General features: G+C 37.8%; 1 protein-coding gene across 1 annotated transcript in view; it reads right to left on the bottom strand.

The window, feature by feature from the left end:
* The window catches only part of CCDC6 (coiled-coil domain containing 6), a 49,069-nt gene that overhangs the window by 3,116 nt on the left and 18,419 nt on the right, over positions 1-27,534 (bottom strand). The window contains exons 3-9 of the mRNA XM_041405112.1: positions 25,870-26,019; positions 18,709-18,837; positions 13,580-13,683; positions 11,724-11,884; positions 8,991-9,147; positions 5,700-5,800; positions 1,830-1,954 (exon numbers count right to left, since the gene is read on the bottom strand). Coding sequence (XP_041261046.1) covers positions 1,830-1,954; positions 5,700-5,800; positions 8,991-9,147; positions 11,724-11,884; positions 13,580-13,683; positions 18,709-18,837; positions 25,870-26,019 — 927 coding nt within the window. The remainder of the gene's footprint in view (positions 1-1,829; positions 1,955-5,699; positions 5,801-8,990; positions 9,148-11,723; positions 11,885-13,579; positions 13,684-18,708; positions 18,838-25,869; positions 26,020-27,534) is intronic.

Genomic DNA, 27,534 nt, shown 5'->3' with positions numbered 1-27,534 from the left:
AATCTCTAGCTCTCTGAAAGACTCTTAGCCCACACACTGGAGCAAAACATAAGCATAATACAACAAAAACATTTGGAGAACAAAAAATATTACAATGCTTTGAGCTGTAGGAGTGAAGCAGTTGTTAGAGAGACCCCCTCAACGGAAAGCACAGATTTTCAACAACCGGTACATTTTAACAAAGATTGAAACCCCACTTTATCTCTACAAACTGAGGAGCAAGAGGGGAAGGATGATCTTTAATGTTAGCAATGCAAAAATATAAATTACACTCCACAACACTAACTTCTGAAACAAAAATGCTCATTACTTACCAATGTGGTTAGCATTAATCAACAACCTCACGGCATGGCAAACCACCTACCCATAACTACTAATCAACCACAGGTGGTCAGCTCTGGGGAGAAGCATGATTACAGTTCTATACCAAATGTACTACAAGTAAAGTCAAATTTATTTTGTAATCGAGATCAAAAATGAGGAGTCAAGAATGAAACTGCAGTTTAGTCAAATCAAATATATTGTATCCATTTTTCTGCACAACTATGTACAATAGATTAAAATTGTATGTGAAACCAAAGAGATTCTTGAAAACTGACTGATGCTTCTGAAACACTTAATATTATTTATTGCATCTGCATACATATAATATAAGGGGACCTGGTACCAGTATTGAGACAAAGCCATCAGCTGCTTGTCGACACCTTTCTCTGAACAATTAGTATTTTGTCCTCAAGATGATCTTTCTCACAGTGACTCAATTCATTTAGCGTTTCAAAGTAGTACTTCACAGAGACTGAACAGAGGAAGTTCCTTGACAAACTCATTTAAAAGATTATTTTCCATGTTTTCCAGAAGCATAAAGATCTTCCTGTGACTAACTCATGGGCTAAGCCCCAACCAGAATTCTACTTTCCTGCTGAGCTCCAGCTTCCTTTCTTCTACCTACCATTGCAGCATTCCCACCCACCATAGCTCAGTGAAATTGTAACAATTACCTTTGCACGCCCACCTAAACCAGAAGCAGCCATATTTCAGCATTGTACCAAAAATTCTATTAAAATACGTTTTTACATCTGAGAATGACAAGTATAAGCAAAAACCTTGATGAATATTTACATACTACCATACCTGCTGAAAAAAATCAAAATGGTCTTGATACAACAAGTGTAAGGGGTACTTTGCCATATGGTTAATATTTAGGCTTTGTTTGCTCATTAAACTCCACAAATATTTAGAAAAAAACACAATGAAGTGGAAATGCATCAAACATCGCAGGTAAAAAGGAAATAAATTCATTTAAAAGATATGAGAAATTGCCCTAATAAATGTTTATATTAACTTTCTTCTTTGCCAATGACAATAGAAAATAAGAGTTAACTGCCTGTTACAGTGACATGATGGTAGCATTGTGTGTCATCCTGAAGAAAACCTGAGCTTGAAGCAACCTCAGATGACTCATCCGTCAGATGGTGGAGACTAGGAGAAAAATGAAAGCAATGTTTTTACTTCCTGGGATAGGCTTAGTAGCTTAGAACATCACTTTTCACAGCCTGACTGCTGATCCATAAGATGATACCTATTACTGTCCTTAAGATGATAATACATCCTACTCTTTTGCAGAAAACAAGGTTCTCCAAAAAGAATCAGTTTCTGAGGGGTGAAGAGGAAAATCAGGGTTGAAGAAAGCAGCAATAGGTGTCTTGGAGTAAGGAGACAAAAACAAACATTTACAAAAATGTTTTGTAAAAAAGCTTAAGGACAACAAACCATAACTTCCAAAAACCAAACTATATTGGTAAGAAGTATTTACTAATTTAAATACTTACTGTAATACCATGGGATGGTCCCATATGTTGCACATGAAGGCCTGGGGAATTGTAGTAAGACATTCCAGCTCTAGTCAGTGAAGTTGGTGGTGTGAAACCAACTGTGTGACTTGCATATGACAGACCTAAAATTGTTAAAACAAGGTAACATCAACATTCTTGTTTGATATTAAAAACTAAATTGTGAGGGTTTTTTTAAATTTTTTGGTTCTGAATCAATGATAGCCTAAAAACTGGTAAGTGCTACAGATTAGCCATCTAGAAAATACTAATTGTACTGAGAAGTGTGATGCAAATTTATTTTCTTTTCCTGCAGTATACTACCATGTGTTTCACACATAGATTATACAATGTTAAACATAACTTTTCGCTTAAGATAAATGGTCTAAGGCTTCCTTAGTAGCTTAGTTCTAGTCTGTAAGCATTTCCATTCAGCATTCCATTTCTCCATGGAGGAAATGACTCCCTGAATTACATACAGTCTGAGGTTGTGCCTGGAGAAGCCATCTAGCACTGGGTCACAAAAAAGATGTTCCACAAAAAAACTGGATGCAGGTGGCTCCTCCAAGGCATACCAGATCTGCAGCAAGCTTCCTTCTCTTTTGTCTCCAGCATTTTAAAGACCTTTGGGGCTGGGAAATTAAAACATGCTGGGAAATGTTACTAGCTGGACTAGGCTAGCAAATAACATTTAAAATTGCAACTTGTTTTATCTACGTTAAGGAAAATCCAATATTCAAAACTGCAAATATCTAATTCTTTCATCCAAGTATTTCCTTTTTGTAAGAACTCAGTTATAAAAATGCAGAGTTCCTGTATAGCTCTATTTAACCAAGGAAAACAGAGACAGCAACTGCCAAATGCTTCAAGTTCACACCTAGAGCATTCTGAACAGCTTGAGTTTCTCAAAAGAGCACATTTTCCAAAACCTTTTGCTCCCTTCTGATTTTTGACAATAATCTCATAAGGAGGAGACAGGACTTTTCTCAGCTGTTTACAAACAGACTCAAGCAACTGCTTTGGAGAATAATGACCGAAGAACATTTCTGAAGGCCTATTAAACTTTTATGACACCACACTGGATTTAGCAGTTTTCACACTTCAACACCAAACCAATACAGAACAATGTCCCTGCAGCAACACCCAGCACCATCCCTGTCTGCATGCACCTGTGTGTTTCTGACTACAAGAGATGAGACAAGATCTGGATGAGAAAACAGAACAAGCCTCAGATCACTAATGAAGTCATATAAACAAAAACTCCCTGTGCTTCCTTCAATTCTATTTGATTCTGTTACATTGTCAATGTATGTCTGGTGCAAATTACAAGTTACTCCAAGGAATCCCTGCCACTACAGAGTAACAACACAATTAATGTGCCTTTGGACTACACAATCTAATTATCTGTAGAGCACATGTCTTATATTTAAGTGCTTTTGTAAGCAACAACGATAGAAACTAGTCGATGTTCAGGGAGGTGGCAAGGCAGCCAGTCAGAGGAAAGATACTAGAAATAATGGGCAAAACAGAGCCACCTTTGTAATGTGGCAATTCTGAACTGCTTTGGAATAATCCAGCTCCCCAAGCTTGACAAATGCAAGTCTACATGGCAGCCAAAGAAACAAAACCAGAGCAGTGCACATACTTTCAGGATAGCTCGTCTCTGCAGCCCCACACACAGCCCCTGTGCTAGCTAGCAGCAGCAGCAGCAAAGCACAGAACAGTAGCTACAATGAAGTAGCTACTGGTAATTAGAACTAATCCCCAGCTGCCTAGGAGCAGCAGTAATTACACTGTCTTCAAAGTTCTAGAAGATTTCTAGCACAGATCACTGTCCTAGAAATCTCAGCAGTATCTCAGCTTCAAAGAGTCTTCAAAAGTAGCATCCCAAGCCACGCAGGCACAAAAGACTCAGGGATTCAGAAGCCAGAATCTGATCCATTCAATCGGCTATCCACATGAAATTATAGCATTTCTAACTGGTTACAAATTCTGCTTCCACATATTCAAGGCACGTCATTTCCCAAATGAAATATGCCAAGTCATACAAATACTTGATGCAACATACAGCTGTTTTATTATTCTGTGCTGATACTTCTGGCATCACAATACTGTACTATTTTAGATACAAAATACTCTCAAAACCTATTTGTTTTCATCCATTACTGCATTAATTTATCCTAGACAGCTCTACAAAATTCCCTATTGATCTCATTAATTCTCTAACAAACTGCGGCTTCTATTTTTCTGAAGTCTGACACTTCCCAACTGCTGATACTAATTCATCAGATGAAAAGGAGATTAATGCAGCTGCCTGTGCAGACAAGCTAGCCTGGAACATTTACCACACCAAAATTTCCAAGCTCCTAAACTCTGTTAGAAACAATAATTTCAGCTGTGCTTCAGAGTGTGTTTCAGCATCCTCTGTCTGTGGGATGAAATTTTCACTCTTATATCAACTACTGATGGGAAATCAAGTCCACAGGGAACAAGAAATGCACTTCAGTCTCAGTGTAGGAATAAACTGACAGAGTTCTCCTGCACTGGCACATCAGCACCTAAACAGGGAGCGTTGCTAAACAATGTAAGATGCAAGCCTGTAAGTTAGCAGGCACTCTGTCCCACAGAGCTGTAGTTCCTGTGTGACTGCAGATGCAGATGTACTGCTATAAACGCTGCACACAGAGAACATGAACAGAGCTGTTCCTCCAGCAGCTGGGGGCACAACTACACTTCTGTACACCCAGTTACAGGAAAGGGGTAAGAAAACATGTATCATTTTCTTGGTAACACACCCTGACACCTTGAAAGTCAAGTCATTTGGCTCATTTCAGAAATGCAAAAACCTTGTGAAAACTCATAGCCACACTGCTCATCTCTAACACCACAACATGGCTTATGGCCAGAGCTGGTTTTCACACATGAAACACATGGATGAAAACTATTTATAGCCCTTTGAGAAACCACAGTCAACCTTGAAAATTCAAGGATCTAAAGACATTTTATATGTTCTAGCAGACCTGTGTAACAAAATGTCTCATTCCCATCTTGTGTCAACACAGAGCACATCTCACCTGCCTGGCAGGTTCTAGAGGTGAACATGGGAAAGCCAGGCACGCACAATTCACTTCTTTATGTACAAGGTGTTTGTGAGCACCACGTAATACCCACTGCCAACAACTCGTAATCAATGTTCAAGTGCAATTTTAAGGGATTTTAAATTTCAGTCAATAAATGTGTTAGTAACACAAATGCATTTCATTTGACTTAAAATATATTCAGTAAGTAGAAACTCAGAAAGGTTTGTTTGCCTCTGTTATACAAAGTATGTGAGACAAGAATTATTAATTTTATAGTTATTGTTTAATAATAGAAAATAGCAGAAGTTTTAAAAAAGCCATTTCTCTGCTGAAGATAAATGAAAATTGACTTTTTTTCCAACATGTTCAAGATTAAACTCCTCTAAGAAGTTTCGATCCAGAGCACAATATCAATCTCATTATTAGTTCTTCATCAGACTCTAGAAATCCATTTGAATTATGTGTCCTGTTGAGCAACTTGTGTGGGAAGGGAGGGGGGAAAAAAAAAAGACAGCAAGAGAGAAAAAGAGCAAAAAAAGAAATAAAGTTCAAGTGATAGCTACTTAACTGATCTTCAATATCTGTCCACAGATCTGAAATATAGAATATCTGGTCATCATCCAAGAACATGCTGCACTAGAAGACACCTATGGCAAAACTATTCTTGCATTTATGATGCAGGATTTTTTTCTCCAAACTAGCTTTGAAAGGCTATTGACCTAAATATATTAATAGGGCACGTTACTATGTGATGCATACAATAATTTTAGAAACTGGGTTAAATATTTACCAGGTGATATAGGTCTGCTAGAACTTGGTGAGGGTGTATAAGGGATAGGACTGGACACAGTGCGAGGTCTTAATCCTTGTGCAGACATCTCATTAAAATATCTAACAAAAAAAGGCAAAGAATAATTAGATCAAACCTTTTGAAATGTGCCATGTTTTAAATGTTTCACTGTGATTTTTTCAATTCCCATAAGAATCACATTAGGAAGTCATGACAGGAACTCTTGTCATTGCTGACACTGGCTTAACTTTCCATGGAAACAGCTGGACTTCTCTTAGGCATTTGCAGTTAAAACCATATAAGTTGTATATGATTAAATGGTATATATTAAGGTCAGAGATGTAAACCATGTCATCCAATCTGACCCATTCTACATTCTTGCACTTCACACATCATTTCTACAATGAACTCAAAAGCTTGGTTGGTTGGAGTGTATCTTCCAGAAAGGCATTCAGCACTAATCTGAAATCATGAAAAAGGGTGAAGAAATCATTAAAGCACTAACAATTTGTTCCAACAGCTGATCAGCCATAGCATTAAAAACATGTCCTGTTTCCTACTCGAATCCCTCTGGTCCCAACATTCAAACATTCGCTCATCCCATCTTCTGCCACTGGAAGAGAGAGACCCTTTGAACCCAGGACCATCCTACTAAAGGTACTTCCAAGCTGTGTTGCAAGACACATCCCACACTTCACTATGATAAACTCAACAGTTCAGAACCTGAGGCAAAGCTTTTTTCCCCAGCTGTAACAATTTTAGTGATATTTATTTGTCCTTCATTCACTACAGTGAACCCTCTTCATAGGTATCAAGTGCTATATAAAAGAATAAAAATAACACAAATTGCCCCTAATTGCCACTCACTGTTTTTACCTCAAGAAATGTTGTGGGTTTTTCCCCACAGCACTAGGCTGGCAGTCTCAGGTTGAGTTGCTTAGGCACTCTCCACTTAGATTTTTCAGTCACTCTCTAGGTTAGATGCCCCCCTGCACACCTTCTCCAGGTGGATGCAAATCAGTGCACATGGGTTTATATTATTGGACTCAGCTGTGTTTCTTTACCAGACACAGCAGAGCAGCAGGCCAAATTTGCTACCTAACAGCCCTTTGACTTAATTGTCTCCCCTTCTACCAGTGTGTTCTCAGGAATTCTTAGTAGCTGCATTTATTTCGCCATCATAATAAAAAAGCCAGTAACATGGAACAGCATTAAAATTACTCCTATTTGGTGGAACTCACAATGACTGCTTTGAGGTCTATCCATAGACTATTTGAAACCTATTTTGATACTGCATCTTGCTGGTTTTTAACCAGGATATTCAGAGTTAACAAACCACATGCCCTAGCACAGGCAGTACACTGTAGTGACCAAAGTTGGTTTGAATTTGGGTAGACCAGGTAATAAAAGTAGCTGCAACTGAGAACAACAGAAAACTAACCAACTAATAAATTAGGGTTTAATTAAATATATGTTTTTAAAAGAGCTACCAGTGGCAAGGTTAGTGAAACTGAGCTAAGCTACCTCTGCAACACACAGTAGGTTCCAATGCAGACCAGTGTGTAAGTTCTACAAGGCAGCATCTCTGATTTAATCCCCTTGCATTCTACACAAATAGAATTTCCTTGAAGTCATCCCACTACCTGGCTCAGGTGATGTGGAACAGCAGCACCCCATTAGCATGTGTCCTGGTTTCAGGCATTACCCTGCTACTCCTAAGAACAGGATGGAGGGTTAAGACAAAGCTATTGCTGGTCTAGAGAAAGAGGATTTGGGACAGCTGTGTCCTTTACATTCAGGAAAGCATCTTCATCTATCCTCAGCTACAAGCAATAATTATCATCAGCTAACAGAATGCAACTGAAAGAAATTGATAGCTGACCCACCACCACCACCATTTTTAGGAAGATGCAAGCTGACAAAACTTGACATTTTAAAATCATTATTGCACATAGTTCTGCAAGAATTTTGCATCTTCTCAGGCTAACTCCTAATGCCTGCTTTGTCCTTCACTTTGCTCTCTATTACATAAACTGCAAATACTTGACTTGGAGTTATTCTGTCAGGCCTTTGTAGTACCAAAAAAATCAAACATGACAATTTATTAAAAGAATAGTTAATCAAATTTTCCTGCATTTTCCTGGTTACCACTACTTACAAGTGGACAATGAAAAATTATTAGGATACTCTACAATTTTGGATTAATACTGGTAATTTTCATAGGTTTAGATTTTGACTGTACTTCCATTACACTGTAAATAGTGGAAGAAAAGGTAAGCCTAATAAGAAAACATTCCAATCTCAGAATCCCCTATTTCTAACAATTTAATTTATACAGCATTTTCTACATCTTAATACCAGATGCTAATGCAATATAGGTCAAGTTGCCTTCGTGTTTCATTAGAATGAATACACTACTTTGAGCTTTAAGAGTACTCCTTACCACAAAATATCTGGTACTTTGTTTCTGGTAAATTACATCTTATAGCAAATATTAAGGACCAAAGAGGACACAGAAATCTCTCAGTATCAGAAAAAATACAGAGCACAGAGTAACTCTTTTATTTATTCTAAAGGAGCACCATAAATCCAAAATAACATAAAACAATACAACCAAATAATGAGTATTTGCTAAGAACTAAGACTGTTTTATGCAAAATGTACTTTAAATCCTCTTTCAAGATATAACACTGTCATGTTTCTATGACATGAGAGAGCACTAAAAGGCACAATATAAACCACGAAAGATTCAAGATTATCTGTAAGGTCAGGGAAAGCAAAGCAGCTTGCAATAAAGAAAAAAATAATCAAGGATGTTATGGTTTGGACATCAAGGACAACACAACAGTTCTGGAAATGCTTCCTCTCTCAAAGGTTTTACACAGTATCCCTTTGTTTTGGGCTGAACGTATTTTACTTTCTGCAAAGGACAAATCAGGCCCAAGTGAAGATGCTGTCCCTACCTCACAGAACTCCTTGCAGTTACTGAGTTGGGGGCAAAACAAAAGTGTTGTGATCAAATTATCCTGATTTTCAACTCCACAGCTGTGTTCATTTCAATATATATTATCAAACCCCAAAACAATCTTCAGATATAAACATTTTATTACTCACTGTTAAAACTAATGCAAATTCTGTACAACATTGCTACAACTCCTGGACTATGCTGGAATTTGATAAGCATGTTAAACCCACATACAATTTACTTCTAATTATTCTAAGATATTCAAAAAGTAGTATAAATACTTATAAAGAAGTCCAATACATCTGGATGGCCAAAAAAATACAAACCTTTCATCGTCCATTTCTAAACTGGATTCACTTTCTGACAGTTGTCTGCAGAGAGCTTCCCTACGTTCCATTTCCCTCTGCAATTTTCTTTGAAGTCTCAAGTTTTCTTCCCTCATATGTCGCTCCTCTTCTAGGTATTGTGCCATCTTCTCTGAATCTGAAATTCATCGTTTTGTTAGAAGTTGATTAAAATTCAATTTCTCAGGCAGCCAAGTATGTTGTGCCTAATTTTATTCCAACACTTCAAGATGAAGGTGTAGAAAATGCTGAGGATAGATCACTGAAAATTTTCACCTCGTTTATTCCAACACTTCAAGATGAAGGTGTAGAAAATGCTGAGGATCACTGAAAATTTTCACCTCTAAGTCATTAGTTCAAAGCCTAATTCAGAATAGTAACTACCAAAATAAACTATTGTTTTACATCAAGTTTGAAAATAAAATGTAAGAAAAACAAACAAAACTCACCACCACGAACCAAAAGTATTTTCAAAAATAAATTTAAAAAGAAAGAAAAATTTTATTACAAAAACATTACTGAAACCATTAACAAAAAATACTGATTCTTGCTCTATTAAAATAATCCTATTCCACATTTACGAAGATTTTCCTGCAACACACTGAAGAAATTATTTTAAAGGTGTATTTTCATTTTGAAGGAGGAAGCACAACTGAAACTCCAAACTCAAACTTGTATTAAAATTACTACCTTATATATACTCTACAGCACTCTTTCAATTACACATCTTATCATAGAAACTGTCCAACAGAACATGTGCCAATATTAAAATTGTATTCAATTTTAATTTTAAAAGCCAACAATAGGTCTACTCTACATCAAAGGGCAAATTGAGTTGTCAGTTCTAAACAAGTTCAGCAAACATCACTTAAATGGTCTGGTACCACAGATTATTTAAGGTGATAAAGTCAAATTATGAAAAGTTACAAAGCTTTGTGACAGATTACTTAAATAAAATGGAATATGTGATGAAGACTTATGAGACACACAATGTATTTTGTGAGATTTTGTAACATTTAAGCAAGCTTGCAGTTAAATCCCTGACATTAAGAAAACCCAAACCAATTCATCATGCTTTGTCATCACTCCTTTATGCAACAACCTTGAAGTTAAAGAATATTCCTGCTTTAGAAACCTGTTCCCAAACTATTAACAACATGTGATTTATCTCTCTTCTGTGGAAATATCACTTAAATGTAACAGTGTCACTTGCACATTATCATACCAAAGCAGTTCCTAGAAGTGTTTCAGAAATAAAAAAATGTAATACAAGTATCAGAAGTTCATAAGCAGATTCCATGAAGTACTTAAAATTACTACTAGAGGTTCTCTAATGACCATGTATTACAAACACCAATCTGAAAACTGCATTTCAGTTTCATCTTCTGCTGGCAGGCTGGCACATCCACCATTCCTACCAGCTCTGCTATTTGTACTGCCGTTCTGTTTAACCTGTTCACAAAGGGAGAGAGTCCTTTTAAACCAAGCTCTTATTTTCAACGTAAATTTGACATTAATGCTTTCAATTTTTTACTCTAAATCACAGTAGTTCAAAAAGAAACCACTTAAAAAATAGAGGATACTTGAAATGAAATTAATTAGGCTGGATTTGCACAAAGAGTACGTTTAATCTAAGGCCTTGCTCTTGTTCTGAACTTCAGTCAGTGAAGGCTGCAGTGCAGAATTTGCAAGTACAAAGATTAGCTGTCCTTATCTTCTTTTAACAGCCACAAATTATTAATGCCACAAACTTGTGCACAAGGTCTCCGCAAAAGAGCACTCTTGATCCATCATCTCTGTCTTGAAGAAGGCTGCTGCCTTCAGCAAGCTCCTTCTCTAAATGGAGGCTGAAATATTGCAGCTAGCCTGGCTGGCCAGAGTGGGCTGATCCTGACTGTTCTGCACTGGCCCAGATTTTTCTGGCCATGTGCTGATGTATCTCCTCACTCACCAGCTGCACTGCAACGCTCCTGACTCAGAACCAGGCACGACTGCTGCCTCTCAGAGAGGAATTTCAGATTCAGCAGGAGGGAATGAAGGACTGGCACTGCAAAGTCCAAGGGAAGGTGGCAGCAGCCTCCTGGCAGCTGAGCCCACGTGCTCAGTGCACAGTCCCTTCCTGGGCAGGCAGGGCAAAATGCAGCTCCCACAGCTGGGCAAGGAGCCCCAGCCCTGCACGACAGGAACGTGATGACTTCTACACAGCTCCTTATGCTTCAAAGCCATCTTACACAGGAAAGGACACAGCAAATGAATGCTGCTATACTGTGCAGCAGCTGCCTCAGGTTGCCACAATCATTAACAAGTGAAATTCTTATAGACAGCTGACCTTTATGTCACTAGCTGTTAATTCTTTTGAGTAGTTCTTCATTTGCAACATGACTCCTATAAAGTAGGCCATAAATATGTTTTGAAAAATTTGCATGCTGAAATACTGCTAAGTTTCTGAAAAAAAATGATAGATACATCTTTTCCAGGCACAAAATAGTCAGGGATTATTTTTTGATTCTTTCAGACATCCTTTCAGTAAAACTAAAGAACCCCCTAAACTACAGTATAAATATATCAACAAGCAATAACCCTGCAATTATGAAAATGTAATCCAAACCTGCCCCATTTTTTCCTATTTCTACCTTAAATTCAAACTCAAGGAAGTAGATATAAAAATCTTACAATGCAAAACTTCAGAAGATTTTAAACAAGTCATTTACTCACGCTGTAACTGTGCAGCTCTCAGTTGTTTCTTTAACCTCTCCACTTCATTCTTTAAAAACCTGATATGTCTCATCATATTTTCTGGAGAGTCTATCTCCATTGATATGTCTCTGGGTGATGGTGGAGCAGACACTGGCTGGTCTAATTTCTCCTGCAAAATTCTGTATGAAAAACAGTGCAAACTTTACCTTCCATTCTAATGAAAACCTCTTGTATTCCCCAGAAAGCCATTGCAAGGATTCTGAAAGGTATGTAGGGTTTATTTAAACTACTGCTTGAGGGGAGATAAATTGGGGGAGGAGTTGTAATGCTTAGTTTTTAACTCAAAATAAAAAAAGGCAAAATTTGTTGTCCTAGTAGAGAAGAATTTTCTAACATATTCAGACATCAACATTCCAAAATATATCAACATATAGTTCAGGAGAAACAAATTTTAGACTATAAATATCTACCTCAGTTTTGTCCTCAAATGCTACTTACTACACAAAACTTTTGCTAAGAAAATTCATTTAATTGCATACAAGTTTTGACATTTATGTTCTCCTAAAAAGGACACATAGTGAAGATGAATGACAAGTAAAGTATGTCTAACTTGAAACACAGGCTTTTCTGCATTTCACCGCTATCAAAAAAATTTCACAAAGATTTTCCGAAGGACAGTAAAAAAGGCTCCTTTTTTTTTTTTTAAAACTTCCAAACAGAAACATATTGAAGTGTTCTGTATAATCAAGGTCTCAAACACCTCAAATAAATGACAGTAAATTCAGGAGTAATGAACTTCTGTTATGAAATAATCACATGGTAGATATTAAAGGTTCTAAATGATGATTTTTGGAGGTAACATTTTCAGGGTATTTTCCACCCTGAAAGCATGAAACTTTAGAAGGAACAAGCTGATAGGCCAGACCCAACCCTGCCCAGAAGAGCAGATTTGTGCCTCTTGCACACTGCAGTATTCATGTGTAACACACAAAGTACTAAAGCAGGGGCTGACTCCAGCACAGCTCCTGACAGGCAGCAGCACAGTCTGAGATAAATCACACCAGAAATGGTTTGCCTTAAAGTAGGCTTTAAATCTAAGATATGCAAAAATCCTACCAAAGGCTCATCCTGCTATGGATTTACCACTGCTGAATATCACATGTAGCTCTTCAGAGCACCTTCCACACAGCAGGGCTCTGTAAAATAAAACTACAAAACCTGCAGTTCACTCAGGCTCAGGCGTTTTCTGAGGTCCCAGCCAATATTCAAAGGGTCACATTAACATAACCATATACACATAAAAATATCAGGTATTAATAATCATTAATCATTATTGTCTCCCATTTCCTCCTCAAAATGAGTTCTTGTTATTTTAACATTTAAGAGATGGTTGCTTTCATATGGATTTTTAATTTTAGCTGTTGCAATCATATAAAGAGTCACTGTCTTAACTTCTACTAAAGAAGCATTGGGAAGTCTCAATGACATGACTGCATATCACTGGGAAAAAGCCCCAGTTTTCTTTAAGGAGAGAGGGAAAAAACAAGAGCTTCTCATATAACAAACAGTAAAACACCATTAATTTAAAGCTGACCACAAACCAGAAGCTTTAAAAAGCAGCAAATATCAGCAGTTGAAAAAATTCAATAAATTCCTTCAAGCTTTCCCAGGTAATTTCTTATACTAGTTAGTTTTATCTACTTTAAGCAACCAATGATGCAGCACCATGCTAACAAAGAACTTTACAACTGCTTCATCTTCCAGGTTTTCACAGATTAGAAACTCTTGTGGGACAGAGATGAGCGTATTTAATCCAGAACATGATCTGTTAAAAACCTCTCCCATAGTAAGGAGTGCACTGTAACAAGACAAACCTTTTTTCTGCTTCAAGCTTATCCATCCTCTTCCAGAGACGATTCACTAGTGCTTCTTGTTCCTGTTCCAAAGTGTTCTCAAGGTCAATCTTCTCACGCCTTAGCTGGAGAGGAAAAACAATTAGTGAATATGATGGGCATGGATATTTTGCAAGGAACTGTCATTAGGAAAGGTCCAACAACACCATTTTACATAATGCTTCATAGGAGCAAGGAGAAAAGGAGGACGAGACACAATTCAGGTACAATGCACTGGAAAAATCAAGAGATTCAGTAGTTGCACAGTTGTTATCTCCTTAACACAAGTTCTTCTCAGAGAACTTGTCCCTGGGCCAATAAGCAGGAGCATGAACCCTGAACATGCAGGCACTGATGACATGATAAACCTATTTAAAGATGTCTCCTGTTCCATCAACTTACTGCTCACTACAGCAATGTTTATTATTTTAAAAAGTTTTAGATGTTTTTAGTGGAAGAACCACAGTTAAGTAATCCAGAAATGGAAGAAAAGCCATGTTTGCCTTGTATGCCTAGTGTTAGGCAAAGGACATAGCTAAAATAGTAAAGAAAAAGTTACATGAACTGCCTTAAGTGTTACTGTATCAATCGTTACTAGCAAAACAAATATAATTCTATTTTAGCAATGGCTTTATAAAATTAAAAGCTTAACTTGACATTAATCACATTCACTTACTGTGTGAACAAGCATTCTTGATTCTTCTAAAGTTAATAAAACACACAATGCAGAACCTTCTACTCTGAAGTTAATAAAAGAAGATATAATGTAGACCCACACATGAAGAAACCTATTATTGGTGTTTAAGTAGAAATATAATGCAAGTATTATTCAGAAAGGAGAATATTAAGAGGCACAGTTGATCTTACTCTGTAGCAATACAGCTGAAATCAAGAAGTTGCCAATAAAAAAATATATGAGACCAGATCAACACCTTTACAGGTAGAAAATAGCATAAAACCATTTTTCCAAGCCAAGCTTAGGTTAACACCACTTTTCTGCTGGGCAAATAACCTCACATTAGAAAATGGAAAGACTGAAAACAGAAATGTTTTCCATTTATTACAGTATTACATTATTGGCTGAAGGGCTATTGCAGCATCTAAATCTGTAAACTATTAGTACTAATCACTAAATTAATTATGTTTGGGAGGAACCCAAACAAAATATAAACTTACACGCTTCAGGTACCTGTGCAAGTTTAATAAATGTACAACTTTCTCCTTTAAGGGTTAGAGGAATTAGTTACTGTGAGCAGAAGCAGACATATGTTGATGAGTAATAGGGAACATAGAAACACTGTCTAGCAAATCTTTCCATGTTTGAGTTTCCAGATGTACATTAACAGCTCAGGGAACCTACATGTCAGTAAAAGAGAAGTCAGGAGCAACATGGCTCAGCCTCCCCCGAGGATGAGAATTTGGATCTGAGCAGCACTTTGCTCCCCACAGGGCTGGAGGTGGAGTGGTAGGACAGCAAAGAGCTCAGCCCCAGCAGCACAGAGCACTCTGCCTCAGGGCGCCTCAGCCAGCCTGGCCAGTGCCTGGGGCTGGCAATGTGCAAAGGGAAAAAATACAGAAAATGTCCTGGCAATCTGCACACTGTGCTTCTGCATTAGTCAAACCCAGATCTCCACTACGTTGCATAGCTATCTAGATAATCACAGTTAAAAAAGTGTTAACGCATAATAATGTTATGATCTCTGCAGCAATGGTTTTTGCATCATTTCAATGCAGCATGGCTTAGACTCACCTACTCTTAGTCTTTTTATAACTATGTTTTGACCTAGCAACAAACAAACCCACCAGAACATACAGGTGAAAAGAAATCTGTATCCTTTAATGGCAGGAAGAAGAGCACACTGGAATTTAAAGACAGAGCGAATTATTTATAATCCTGGATTTGAAAAATCTAAGATAACATTTAGTATTATAGCAACCATCACCAAGGCAGTGGAGTCCATTAATTATAAATCTGCTTGTAGGTGAGTGTGCACAATGGCAAAGTCAAACCATCAGCAACAATACACAAATAAGCCTTGTGTTGTGCCCTGAAGCTGCTCTGACAAAACACCAAAGAAACCAGGTGAAACAGATTTACAACTCCACATTTCCAGCAATATGAAAAACATACTGGAAACAAGGATCTTCTTTTCCTTGTCATGAGTGTTGTGCCAGTTTCTCCCCCATCAAGATTTTAAAGGAGGAAGAACACCTTGAATGGCAGGAACCTACAGCAGAAACAACTGCAGTATCCTGCTGAGGGCTGTGAATTCAGAGAATTGGTGTATTTGGCTCGGTACTCAAGAGTTTCAGGTGAACTTTGAAATGTACTCCAGCCAATGACTTTTTTAGCAATCTGGTAATATTCTGAAATAAAATAAGCAGGATGGGATTATGCTCAGGATCAAGGCAGTAGCTCTGTCATACTAGTGTCACTCTTCAGGGGTTCAGAGCTACATTCCAATCAAGCATCACCTGATTTTGACCACTTAAACAAGGAAACAAGGAAGCATTGCTTGCTTTTCAGACCTTAACCTTCCCTTCAGAGGAAGAGTAAAATTCCTTGTTTCTTCTTACTCTCACTCACTCTCTCTCACATGCACTTACTTTACTTCAAAATGCAGCTAAAATATCCATTTTATCTGTATTCCTGTATTATTGATTTGTCAACTGTCTTGCCAACTTAGTAAAAAGCACAGCTGTTCCCTACTGAAATTGAGGTCTTCCAAATCAAAGCTGAATATGCTCATCTCTGCCTAAGCCCACTATCCCAAATTTTACTTCTCTGCTTCTCATCTCCACTTGCCCTTTGTAGCTTTAATTCTATGCTACTTTCCAAGAAAATTTTTCCCAAAGATTTTACCATCTCATGTTCTTCTCCTTTCAAAGCAGACATAGGAGATGATTATTAGCATTTTAGCTGTTATTTCTCATCTCCTAACTGCATCAGTTCTACTTTCTCACTACACTGCATAAAATAGAAAAGCAATTAAAAATAGTAACAGCAAGAGCACACACACTTGGCCTCTCTAGGGCAATCCTGACAGCTATTTATTTCCTATCAAACCACTGAACTGGAACACAACATTATTGCTCGTTTTAACTGAGTCATTCAGTTAATGAAACAGTCACATGCTGTAAATTTCGCCACCATTTGCCTTCAGAGAAGAATGCTCTGCTGAATTCAAGCTGACTTAAGAAATTATTTCAGGTCACATTTGAACCCTAAGATCCAATTTCATTTTTATTAAGGAATAATATTCTATGCAACCAGAAATCAGCCACCTTCTGATCACCTGTAGTATAAGCAGTTCAGATAAAAAAAAGGAAAGGAGAAAGAAAGAACACAAAGCATAGATAATTCACGCTCTCTATTTTAGAAACAATGTTTTAGTGAACATATGCTGTAATTATCTGCTCACTGGTTAGTGACAGATCTCAGTGCAGCCCAGCTCAAAGCATTGTTGGAGTTCTCCTTCCAAGCCCTGTTTAACAGGTGTTCTGAAGGTTGTGCTGCAGATTGTGACAATCCCTCTTCCTTAATTCTTTCTCTCTGTGTGCAATAAAGGCAACATGACTCTCCACACAATTTTTAGGTTACTTCTTGCTGGGTACAGCACATGCCCCAAGGCTGCTGCTTCAGCTGGTTAATCAGCACAATCAGCACTTTTAATTTGTGTGAGGAAAGAAAAGTGTGCTGAAGCCCTAAGTAACCTGACATTTACCTTACTGGGAGAGAAAACAAAGGCATACGGTGAATTACACTAAATTCACATGGCATTTCTAAGCAAGACTTGACAGCCAAATTTTAACATCTTCACAAACAAAGTTTTCAAAGCCAGATGCTAAAGACCTTTGTGCATCTATGCTTTTTGAACAGTGTATCACTGACATTTAGATGTAGCAACAAGTTTCAAATGTTATGATTTCACAAGTCAGTCCAGCTGTCCAGAACAATGAGACAAAAATAATACCAGGAAGATTTCAGCCATGGCTCATGCTAACATTTCAAAGACTACAACAGCTTAGTACGTTAAGCTTACTTTGCATTTTGAATAAGTGGCAGCCACCACCACCTTGTGGCTAAGGGAGTTATTTCAACCTCATGCTAATTTCCATGCTGGGTAAGGATTTGTTGGCAACTACATATTCCTACCTTTTAATTTTTCAGTTTGTTCCATAGGTCTCTCAATATAGAATATTACCATGAGAATCAAGAGAACTCCCTTGATCATTTAGATAGCCATTAACTAATCTATCCTTGTCAACAGAAAAAGGAGACTCGTACAAAACTCGTAACAATTCAGATTACCAGCAACAAAAAAGTTCCAGAGCAGAAGAAATCACAGACTATATTTACACCACCTGAATTATTGGACCTGCACCTGCCAGAAAATGTGGAGTCCTTTAACAAGCCTAAAGGTTTCACCAGTTTGCCTTTTAAATGAAAAGGTCTCCTACTGACACCACTGAAATGCTTCGATGCAGATGCCCAAAATCAGACATGAGCACTCCCAATGTCTAAACATCCTGTGGAAACACAGCCAAACAAGTGATGTTTTATCTCTGCAATCTTCATGACTGTCTGGGGAGAAAGGGAGCTGGATTTAGTTGAACTCCAAGGCTTCTGAAGGATACACACAGCTGACAACTCACAGTTCCAGCCTGTGCTATCCAAGCTGCCACCAAAAGGTGACCTAGAGCACAAGTAGACCACAAACAGATCATTTACTACTGTGCTTAACACCATCAGAAGTGACAGTCTTTTCTCACCAGCAGCATGAGTGGAAGCTGATGAACAGCAACAAGCAGCATTATTCACAAAAAGCTGCATTTGCAAAAGTCTCTGCTGTCCAGCAGACATGAAGGCCCACAAAAAAACTACTATAATAGATATAATTATAGATACTAATAGATATAATGGCCACGAAAAAACTAATCCAAGTTTCTCATAATACTATGTTACTTTTCTATTGCTTTGGAAGCTGAATTGACTTTTCTATATTCTCAATACTACCCAGTTTCTTACATGCTTAAAACATTAAGTCAAATCTAAGACAAAAGAAGGACTTGTTTTTTTCTTTCATATAATGGTGCAATGAAAGAGTTACCTGCTCCAGGGTGAGCTGCTTCGAAATGGTATCATTTTCCAGTTTTTTAATCTTCTTCATCAGTTTGTTCACTTGAAATTCCTGTTCCTGTTCTAAATGCTGCTCCAGTTCAGCTTTCTCATGTTGCAGCTAAAAATTTAGGAGACATGTAAATATTTTAAACAAATAAAAGCATGAACTTAGGCACCTTTTACACATTTATTCACACATTTATTCCTCCTGCATGTTAAAATCTATACTGATGCTTCTCAAAAAACTTCAAAATGTACAACCCACCCAACAGCCTTTCAAAAAGGAGCATTTTAACCTGTGCTGCATGTTTAAAATGCAGAGAAAAGTATATTTCCAGCTACTGAATTAAGTAAAATCAAAATAGGTTATTTTATATACTATATATAATGCATTACAGACATTTCCAAAGTTAAAAATCTATCATAATGTTCACAAAAGCATTCATTTTAGTCTAAATGCATCATCTCAAGAGCACCCAAAGCACAAAATGCAGGTCTTGGCACTTCCTTCTCTGGGCAGCTGAAAATCATAACTGAAGTCACACTGATGAAATTGCTGTGCAACTACTTCACAAACAAAAAAAAAATAATTCTAATTTATATTCCTATGCTATCAAAATCGAACTGTCCTGATGACATAAAAATACTGGTTATTTCAAATCAATGTTATACATTTTTTAATATTGAAAGGATTTTTTTTTCATTTAGTATGTTAATGGAGAAGAAAAATTTAACTCTCAAGCAGATGGAAACAAACCCCCCCCCTTCATTTTAACATAAAGTATGGCTTGGAGTAGAGTCCCTCTGAGACAGGGATCTAAGTCTTCCTGTGGATAGAACAGTGTGACTGGCACCATGGTACAAACAGGTGAACCTGACTCAGGAAAAAGCAAATGTCACCAACAGACAATGGTGTAATTACATTGTGCTCTCACCATCCACTGACAACTGCAAGCACCTTTTCCCACCTGCTTATTTTTCCTATGCCAGTTCTTCTGGCTAGCACATAACAATCTGTAAGATCACAGTGTTGAATGTGTGAGGAAAACCTGAGGAAACGGAGAGACACCTGCAGTCAGACACAAATCAAGGTCGCTGGATAGCCACAGTGAAAGAGTAGACTTTGATTTTGAAACAAGCTGAAATTGCTCATTTGTTAATTCGGCTCCTTTTGCTCCTATTTAGAGACAAAATGGTCTGTGAAGTGCAGCCTGCCACAGAGATCAAGGCAAAAGGCTCATACAGGAGGAGCACCAGGCAGACAGAAACTACTTGGCAATATAGGAAAAGTTTGGAGTTTGTGTTTTCAGGGCTTGTCAATGCTGAGGGGTTCAATTTTTCACCATTTAAAACAAATACTAGAATAGCAAACTCTTAGAATAGAAAATACTGACTTCATTTTACATAGAGAGAGAAAAATATTACTAACACCCCCAAAATATATGAGTGGTGTCTGCCACTCATATAGGGTAAAATAATTTTTCCCTTTTATTTCTTTTGATCACAAAAACAAACCAAATCAATTAAAATCCAGTTACTGATGAAACCTTAATGCCGAAGAATAGAATAGCTAACAATGAGAAAACATCCCCTGATACAATACAGGTGAATAGTGTTTATTTTACTTAGTAAAGTAAAAGAGTTTTTCCCCACTGTTTTTAATTATATGCAATTATAGTAACAATGATCTACAGATACACCTGCCAGCTAAAGAGAAGGAAAAATGTGTTAGAAAGTGTCACCTTGATGCCAATGTCTTCCAGTCTTTGAATTGCACATGAAAACTGAAGGAGAAGTTTCAGCTCTGTAAGATTAGAGATGGGTTTGGTGCAAGAGACAGTGACTAGTCTGAAGTGAGAAAGGGGCTATCAAACACAAAGCTCAGCAGCAGGACTGTGTGCCTCAGCTCACTTCAGTTCTGAACAACTGCAGCAATACTCTCTGCAGAAACAAGTGTCCTCATACAATGCGGTAAACAGGACCATGTTTACCTTCCTTACTGTACTGGCTTACTTCTGGGAGAGTGGGAAGTGTTTTATGAGTTAATGGAGCCAATGGATGAAGTTCCCCCTTAGAAAACAAACCCTCATTTATCCCCCAGACTATGACCTTGTACAGTCTATTTTTGGGTGTTCCAGGCCCTTAAAAGCTGTTCACTTCTTCCTTTGCTGCATCCTGGAAGTCCTATTTATTAACAATTTTGTATCAGCAGCTTGCCTCCTCTTTATGTCCAGATGTTCATCAAATAATTGATAGATGAGCTGGCTCTGTTTATTCAGCACAATCCCATTAGCATCCCTGAGCTGACGCATGGTATTTTGAGAGCAGGAAGAGTAATAGCTTATGTTTACAGACTTACAACTTTTTAAAGAATTGTCAAGAATCAGACTTACATAAGATTAATTACTTAACTTGCCTAACTACACATGCTATTATCTTGATATGTTGTAACATCTTACTTTCAAGGACAGCTACTTGGACCAATTTGCACTTCCATAAATATAAGGGTGTTGAAAAAAAACCCCGATTTTGAAAAGGACTAGTGCACAATTTAAAGTAACTGACTCTGTAAGACTTAACAATATTAAAAATAAATTCTTCTTTGGAGCAGCCTTGCTTCACAAATGGTAAATTTTCAAGATTAACTACTTTAAGCTTCAAAACAGTAACTCATCACATCCATGTCCACTGCTGCAAGAACAGAGCTTGCATCAAAATGCTTCTCATGATATTCTGCAATATACAGCTACCATTCTATAATGACTAAGGATTGAGCATGCTATAAAAATTTGTTTTCCATGCGTTTTAGAGATTTCATCAGGTAAACAAAAATATAATTACATGAAGTACATAGGAAAATACAGTAAATGTATATAAGGCTTATAAAAACTTTATCAGGGATGCATGTGATAAAAATCTTCTGTTTACTGTAAGATCTCTGTTGAGATGCATGTGCTCCTTCATTCCTGCAACACTCAACCTAGAAAATTAATAATTATGCAAAACAAAGGAAATCTCTCTAATAAAGTTGTACCTTCATTCATTTGGCTTGTAGAGACAGTGCAAGTTACAGTTATAAAAAGACATTATTAAGCAGTGATATGGCACCAGAAAGACAGTATTGTTCCAGTGGAAACACCTTCCTTTATGTGCTACCATGCCTGTTTAGACTCTTGCATACAGTAAAAGGTTTCAAAATTAATTTCTCCTGATATTGCAAACCTGATGTCAGTCTGTGTTTTATAACAGTGATGCTGAACTGGGGGATTCTTGCTGGCTGTCAGGAGGAGCACTGCAGCTCTGGCAGGCAGCTCCACACTTAAAATGTTTTAACATGCTGGGAGCTCATTCCAGAGGCCAGGCTGAATGAGAGGCATAAGCCCCTACAATTGTGACAAACAAAGGTCTGACAAAGCAACAAACACACAGGCACTGTGAAAAAAGCCCCTCTGCTAGGTGCCTTTCAACAGAGTAACATGGCAGTAATTTTGAAACAGGCACAGAGCTGTAAATACTGAAAAATTGAGAGAGTGCAAATCATATGCAGTTTAGCAGAAGTACCTCTCCTCAGTTCCAAAATGCAAAGTTTTAGACAAAACAACAGATTTATATGCAATTTTTTCCCTTACTCATCCCAAAGGCAGGAAGCCATTTCATGTACAATGTCTGACAGCATGAATGCTGTAAGTCTAGTTCCAGGTCAGACCAACACTGCCTGGCAAACCCAGAGATTATGAGTTAATCCCAAAGAACAGTGGAGCAACCAACTGGAGACTACTGTATTCCTGGGTAAGTCATTATCCAAAGTCTGCATCTAATTTAGCTAGAACTCCCTGCAGAGCAAAGATGCCAAAAAAGGAAGTGGGCATTTATGAGTTCATTATTCTCCTAATAAAGATAAAATTGCTGCACTCTAGTGAGTAATGGTAAGTATTGGCACCCACAAATTTCAGGAAATTAAAAAAAAAAAGGAAATTATAAATTATTACCTTCCTGTTCTAAAAAAACATTAGCCAAGAATGTAGCCCTACATCTGTATAATGGGAAGACTATCCAATTACAGAAAAGATACTCTAATAAATTCTAAACTGACCATGTGATGTGTGCCAATAATGCCCTCTTTTCCAAAAAATGAGTTTGTTTGTAATATCAGGAGTTTCTCTTCTCCAATTTTTTAACCTGCTGTTCTTCATGGGTATAATTTCCAGGATTCAACACTGAAGAATCAAAACCTTCAGACAACAGATAAACTTTCAGAAAACAAAAACCATCAAGTATTATTTTCAGTTCTTTGCTGCTTAAAAAAGTTGTCTGCAGCTCATCAACATTCTAATGTCAATTTACTAAGTCCATGATCTCTGTAGAGTTGAAAAATTACTTTAATGGAAACATATGGTAATGTTGAAATGTTCTCTAATTCTACAGGGAAGCTCTTTAGTGGAAGAGACTTGTATCATTTATAAGCTGCTAACCACATTACTGATGTTTAGGAGAACATATTAATATTCTGGTTTTGTATTTCACAGCAATTTTATCACACCAAAGACATAATCAAGCCATGAAATATGATCTGCATTCACACATACAGCATACACACAAACAGAAAAACAGTTTTAATACCAAACTGTTTGCTTTAAAACAAGTGCTCCACCTGCACTGCAAGTCTTGAGCCACTGTAAAGATATGAAAAGTCATCCATAAGTATGGAGAACAGAACCTGTTGACCAGTGTAAGGGAAGGGGTAATAACATTTGGAGCATATGCCATAAACAGAAACACCACTGGTGCCTATGCACAAGCCACAAAAGTTTCAGTTCTGGCCTTGTGGAAGAGCATTGATATAATCCTTATTTCCTCTGTGCACTGAAGTTTTCAGGTGAACCTCTAAGCAAGAAACTCCATGCCACTCACCCTTCACAGGCAAACCACCAACACTACCACCAGGATGTTGACTGCTTCTCTCTTTTCCAAGTTACCTGGGTTATTATCCCGAGAGGACAAACTCACAATTTACTTTCAAAAATTGCTACCTAATGGTGCTGAGAGAAATCACACAGCTTTAGGGCAAACAATTTGGAACACAGCTTCATTTATGAATTGCTGTATTTTTAAAACTTTCTGGCTGACATAACCATGTTTAGCAAAGGCTTCCAGCAAGGCCACATGGAATGAAACCCAAGGCTGCAGGTTGTGGTTGGAATTTTACCTCCATACTCTTGTACGTATGGCTATACAGCTTTTTCTTTCAGCAGAAGCCTGCAGCTTGCCTGCTGAAAGCTGGGCAGTATCTATGGGATGATGTTGAATCCACAGCTGAGGATTTTCTCCAGATGCTGCACAAAAGGTGACAGTAACTCCAGCTTTACGTCTGCATTCTGTTTCAGATGCTTCTCTCCATCTTTCTCTCACCAAATGAAATTACATCCATTAAGGGTTTCCAACAAACAAACAGCACAATGTCCTTGCATTGTTTCATACATCACAACGAGCCAAGCACCCCTTGGCCATTTTGAGAACAGCAGAATGTTTCCTTTTTCTTTAATTTGGGGCAAAAGTCAAAGGATAGTTTCTGAATGCTCATAGCAAAAAAATAATTGTACTTTTAGGCTGACAAGAAGTTTATATTTCTCTTTGCAATGTGGGAACCTATTTTGCATAATTTTAGCAATTTAAGAATGTAACTAAAGATAGTTTAAAAAAACCTGTTAAAACAATTTCATGAATTCTAGGGACAAGGCTAAGCATACTTGAAGCAATTACATGATACAACAATTTACTTGCTGCAGAACTCTGTGGCACAAATTTGCGTCCAAGGTCATGATATGACTTCAAAACCCTTCAAACAAATCAGGTGTAATCCATGCTTTTACATTTAAAGTAGGTTTTAGTTTCCTCTTTATAATGTACAGTACAGTCCCACATAACCTGATTCTGTAACAGAACATCTCCCTTTCAATTAAACAACATTGTTCAATGTACCATTTTTCCCTTTACTGCAAAAGACTTCAGTGGAAAGCTTTTTTTTTTTTTTTTACAGTGATATCCACATCTTACTTCAATTACAAAAGAACAGTTGATACCCCTTTTTTACTGCTTCTCTGTTCTTAATGAAAATGTATGGCTTAGAAACCAAACATGTCTCTTACTCAGAAACATCCTTGTCACTCCTCAAGAACAGCAAGGGGAAATAGTAATACCAAGTAAGGGATATTTTATCTTGCTACTGAGCTTCCTGTGTGATAACAGGCACCAAAGAGACAAAGTGAGAGAAGGCCCAGTTTTCAGGGACAAAAGCGCCAGATGGGATTAGCTCTGGTGGTGTTTCCAAACACTGTATTTCCTAACTGCAGGGTGAAACATGCCTTCAGTCTCCAGCTGCAGAACACAGCAATGCTTACAACATACAAATTAGCTGCTTTTGAAGTGCCTCGTTTTTCATGACAAAGCTTAGAACCGATGGCATGTAAAAAGCTCATGCAGATCACGTTAAACACTCCCCTAACTCAGCACCCTGTCTCCTACAGGGGCCAAAAGCAGGTATTTAGGCAAGACTGAGAACAGAGCAAACATGTAGAACACTTCCAACAAATACTTAACCACTTTCTAAAAATTAGCAACTTGAGTAATGGGAAGAAGTTTCTCTGCCACAACTTGTCCCAGCATCTTCAACTTTTTACTTTTACCATCAAACTGATGTGTTTTAATTCAACAGAAGCAAGGGTTTTGTTACAAGTATGGGCAAAACTTGCATAAAAAGTTTCCTTCGAGCATTGCTGCATATTCTTGTATATAAAGTTTAATATTTCAGGACTTGTGTTAAGTATCAAATACTCCAGAAAAGAAAGTGTGTTTCACTAACATTTTAAATTAATCAGTAAATCTTGTCTGGAAGGCAGGTGACATTTACTGCAAGCTATACCCATTTTTTGCATCATTATACAAATGTTCAGGTTCTCAAAGCTGAGTTCACAGATGCAAACTTCAAAGCAAAAGAAAGGTCACTCACTACATTTCTTGTACTTTGCTTTTATCAGGTGTCAGCTTTCCAACCTGACCACTTCCTTCAGAGTGCAGTCACACAAACACAAAAGTTCAGTCACCAGTCAGTCCTGAGGCTCCTGGGAGAAACATCAGTAAAGGCACCAATTACCTGCATCAGTTTTCTTGAGAGCTCATTAGTGAGAAATTCCTCTTCCTTTTCATAGTTTACTGCAAGTGTTTCTTTTTCTTTCTGCAGAGCTTGAATCTTCTTAAATAGAGTATTACTGATGAATTCTTCTTCTTGCTCTGCCCTTGCTTGCTGTGAAATAAAGACATAGTTTTGAGAAAAGAGGGAGCAAGTTTCCTTTCAAAACAGCCTCAATTATTCCATTCCCCTTTACATGCCTATCATCCTGGAGGCCTGTAGGCTGGACCTAAGCGCTGTTACCAACCCCTTTTATAAGGTTATAGCACCTTTTTTTTGGTTTTTGTTTTCAATCTTTTGACTTGAGAAACTGCACTGGTGCTTTAAAGTGGCCTCCTCCCAGCCAAATGCACAAACTCCTCAACATTACAAACTTGTAAAAACATTACAGATTCAGACAACTATTTTACCTACTCTATGCCTGAAAAGGAACTCCCATCTAAATGTTCTCCATTACAAGTTGAAGCACAGCTCAGACTGCTGCATGCACCACTGTGCCTCCTTTTCAGATCCCTTAGACTGAGCTCTGCTTTCTGGGAAGAGGAGCTCTGCTCCTCTTCTTTCACCCCAACATGCAGAGCCACAGGCAGCACAGCTCCTCTCACAGGAATTCCTGCCCCACCGCCAGGAGAACAGCCACGGTACTCCTCACAACTGCTACTCCACTACACACAACAGCAACTCCCAAAAATGCCACGGGCTAGCTTTTCCCCAAGCTACTCTGGAAATCTCCATGCAGAGTTACTAGAAGTGACAATTTCCATTTCAGCTTACTGCTAGCACCCTGCACTGCTCCACAGAAAGCCAGCCTGGGACACTGCTCTCCAGAATTCCCTCCAGTTCAGATGTTTGTATGGTTTTCAAGCATAAAGTTGATAAAAGGAACATAAAGGCGATCTTTTGAAAGCCTGCTCTGAAAGGCCATGAAGGGTATTTCATAAGGGCAAATGAATGATCACAGCTACAAATTGGTAGAGCCACCTCCTAGTGCCACAGTTCAAAGCCCAGAACAACTAAATGACAGAAATACTGCATTTAACCAATGAGGCAAGTTAGTGTTAGGAGTGATTTTATTCCGTGCAATAAAACCCATTCCTTGAACTGCACATATGTGATTGGCCCTGATTCTAATAAAATTACACCAGCTTATAGCTTATGCAAACATTCTGCAAGCTTTATTTCAGTAAACTTAGAGAGAGGAAAATTTAAGAACTGAAACAGGCACATTACTGAAAGCTTATCTTCCATAATCTTCTGCCCAAAATGTGCAAAAATAACAATCTCTTCATACTTATTGTACACTGGAAAATGCTTGAAAGATTTCATTATCTCAGTGATCTTTTAACTGGAATGATACATTCCCTAGTGGTACAAGAGCCAATTACTTAGACACCTTCAACATCTAGGAGAAAAGTTAATTAAAGAACATAACTGTCTTTCAGTCTGGTGAAACAATAGGACAATTACAAATTTTCCTCATGGTATCATCAGTATCGTAAAATCTAAAGCAGTGGTTTGGAAACTTCTCAGTTGAGTCCTCCTTCCATCAAGTCCTTCTCTTCATGTCTTTGTTTCTGCCTACTTGTGTCTTCTCCCATCTCTACTGCTTTCTTTTCATGGCCCTTTCCC

Source organism: Onychostruthus taczanowskii, unplaced genomic scaffold, assembly GCF_017590055.1.
Source record: "Onychostruthus taczanowskii isolate IOZ18803 unplaced genomic scaffold, ASM1759005v1 scaffold22, whole genome shotgun sequence".
NCBI lineage: Eukaryota > Metazoa > Chordata > Aves > Passeriformes > Passeridae > Onychostruthus > Onychostruthus taczanowskii.
The sequence above is the reverse complement of the archived record's forward strand: the minus strand, read 5'-3'. Positions and strand labels throughout refer to the sequence as shown.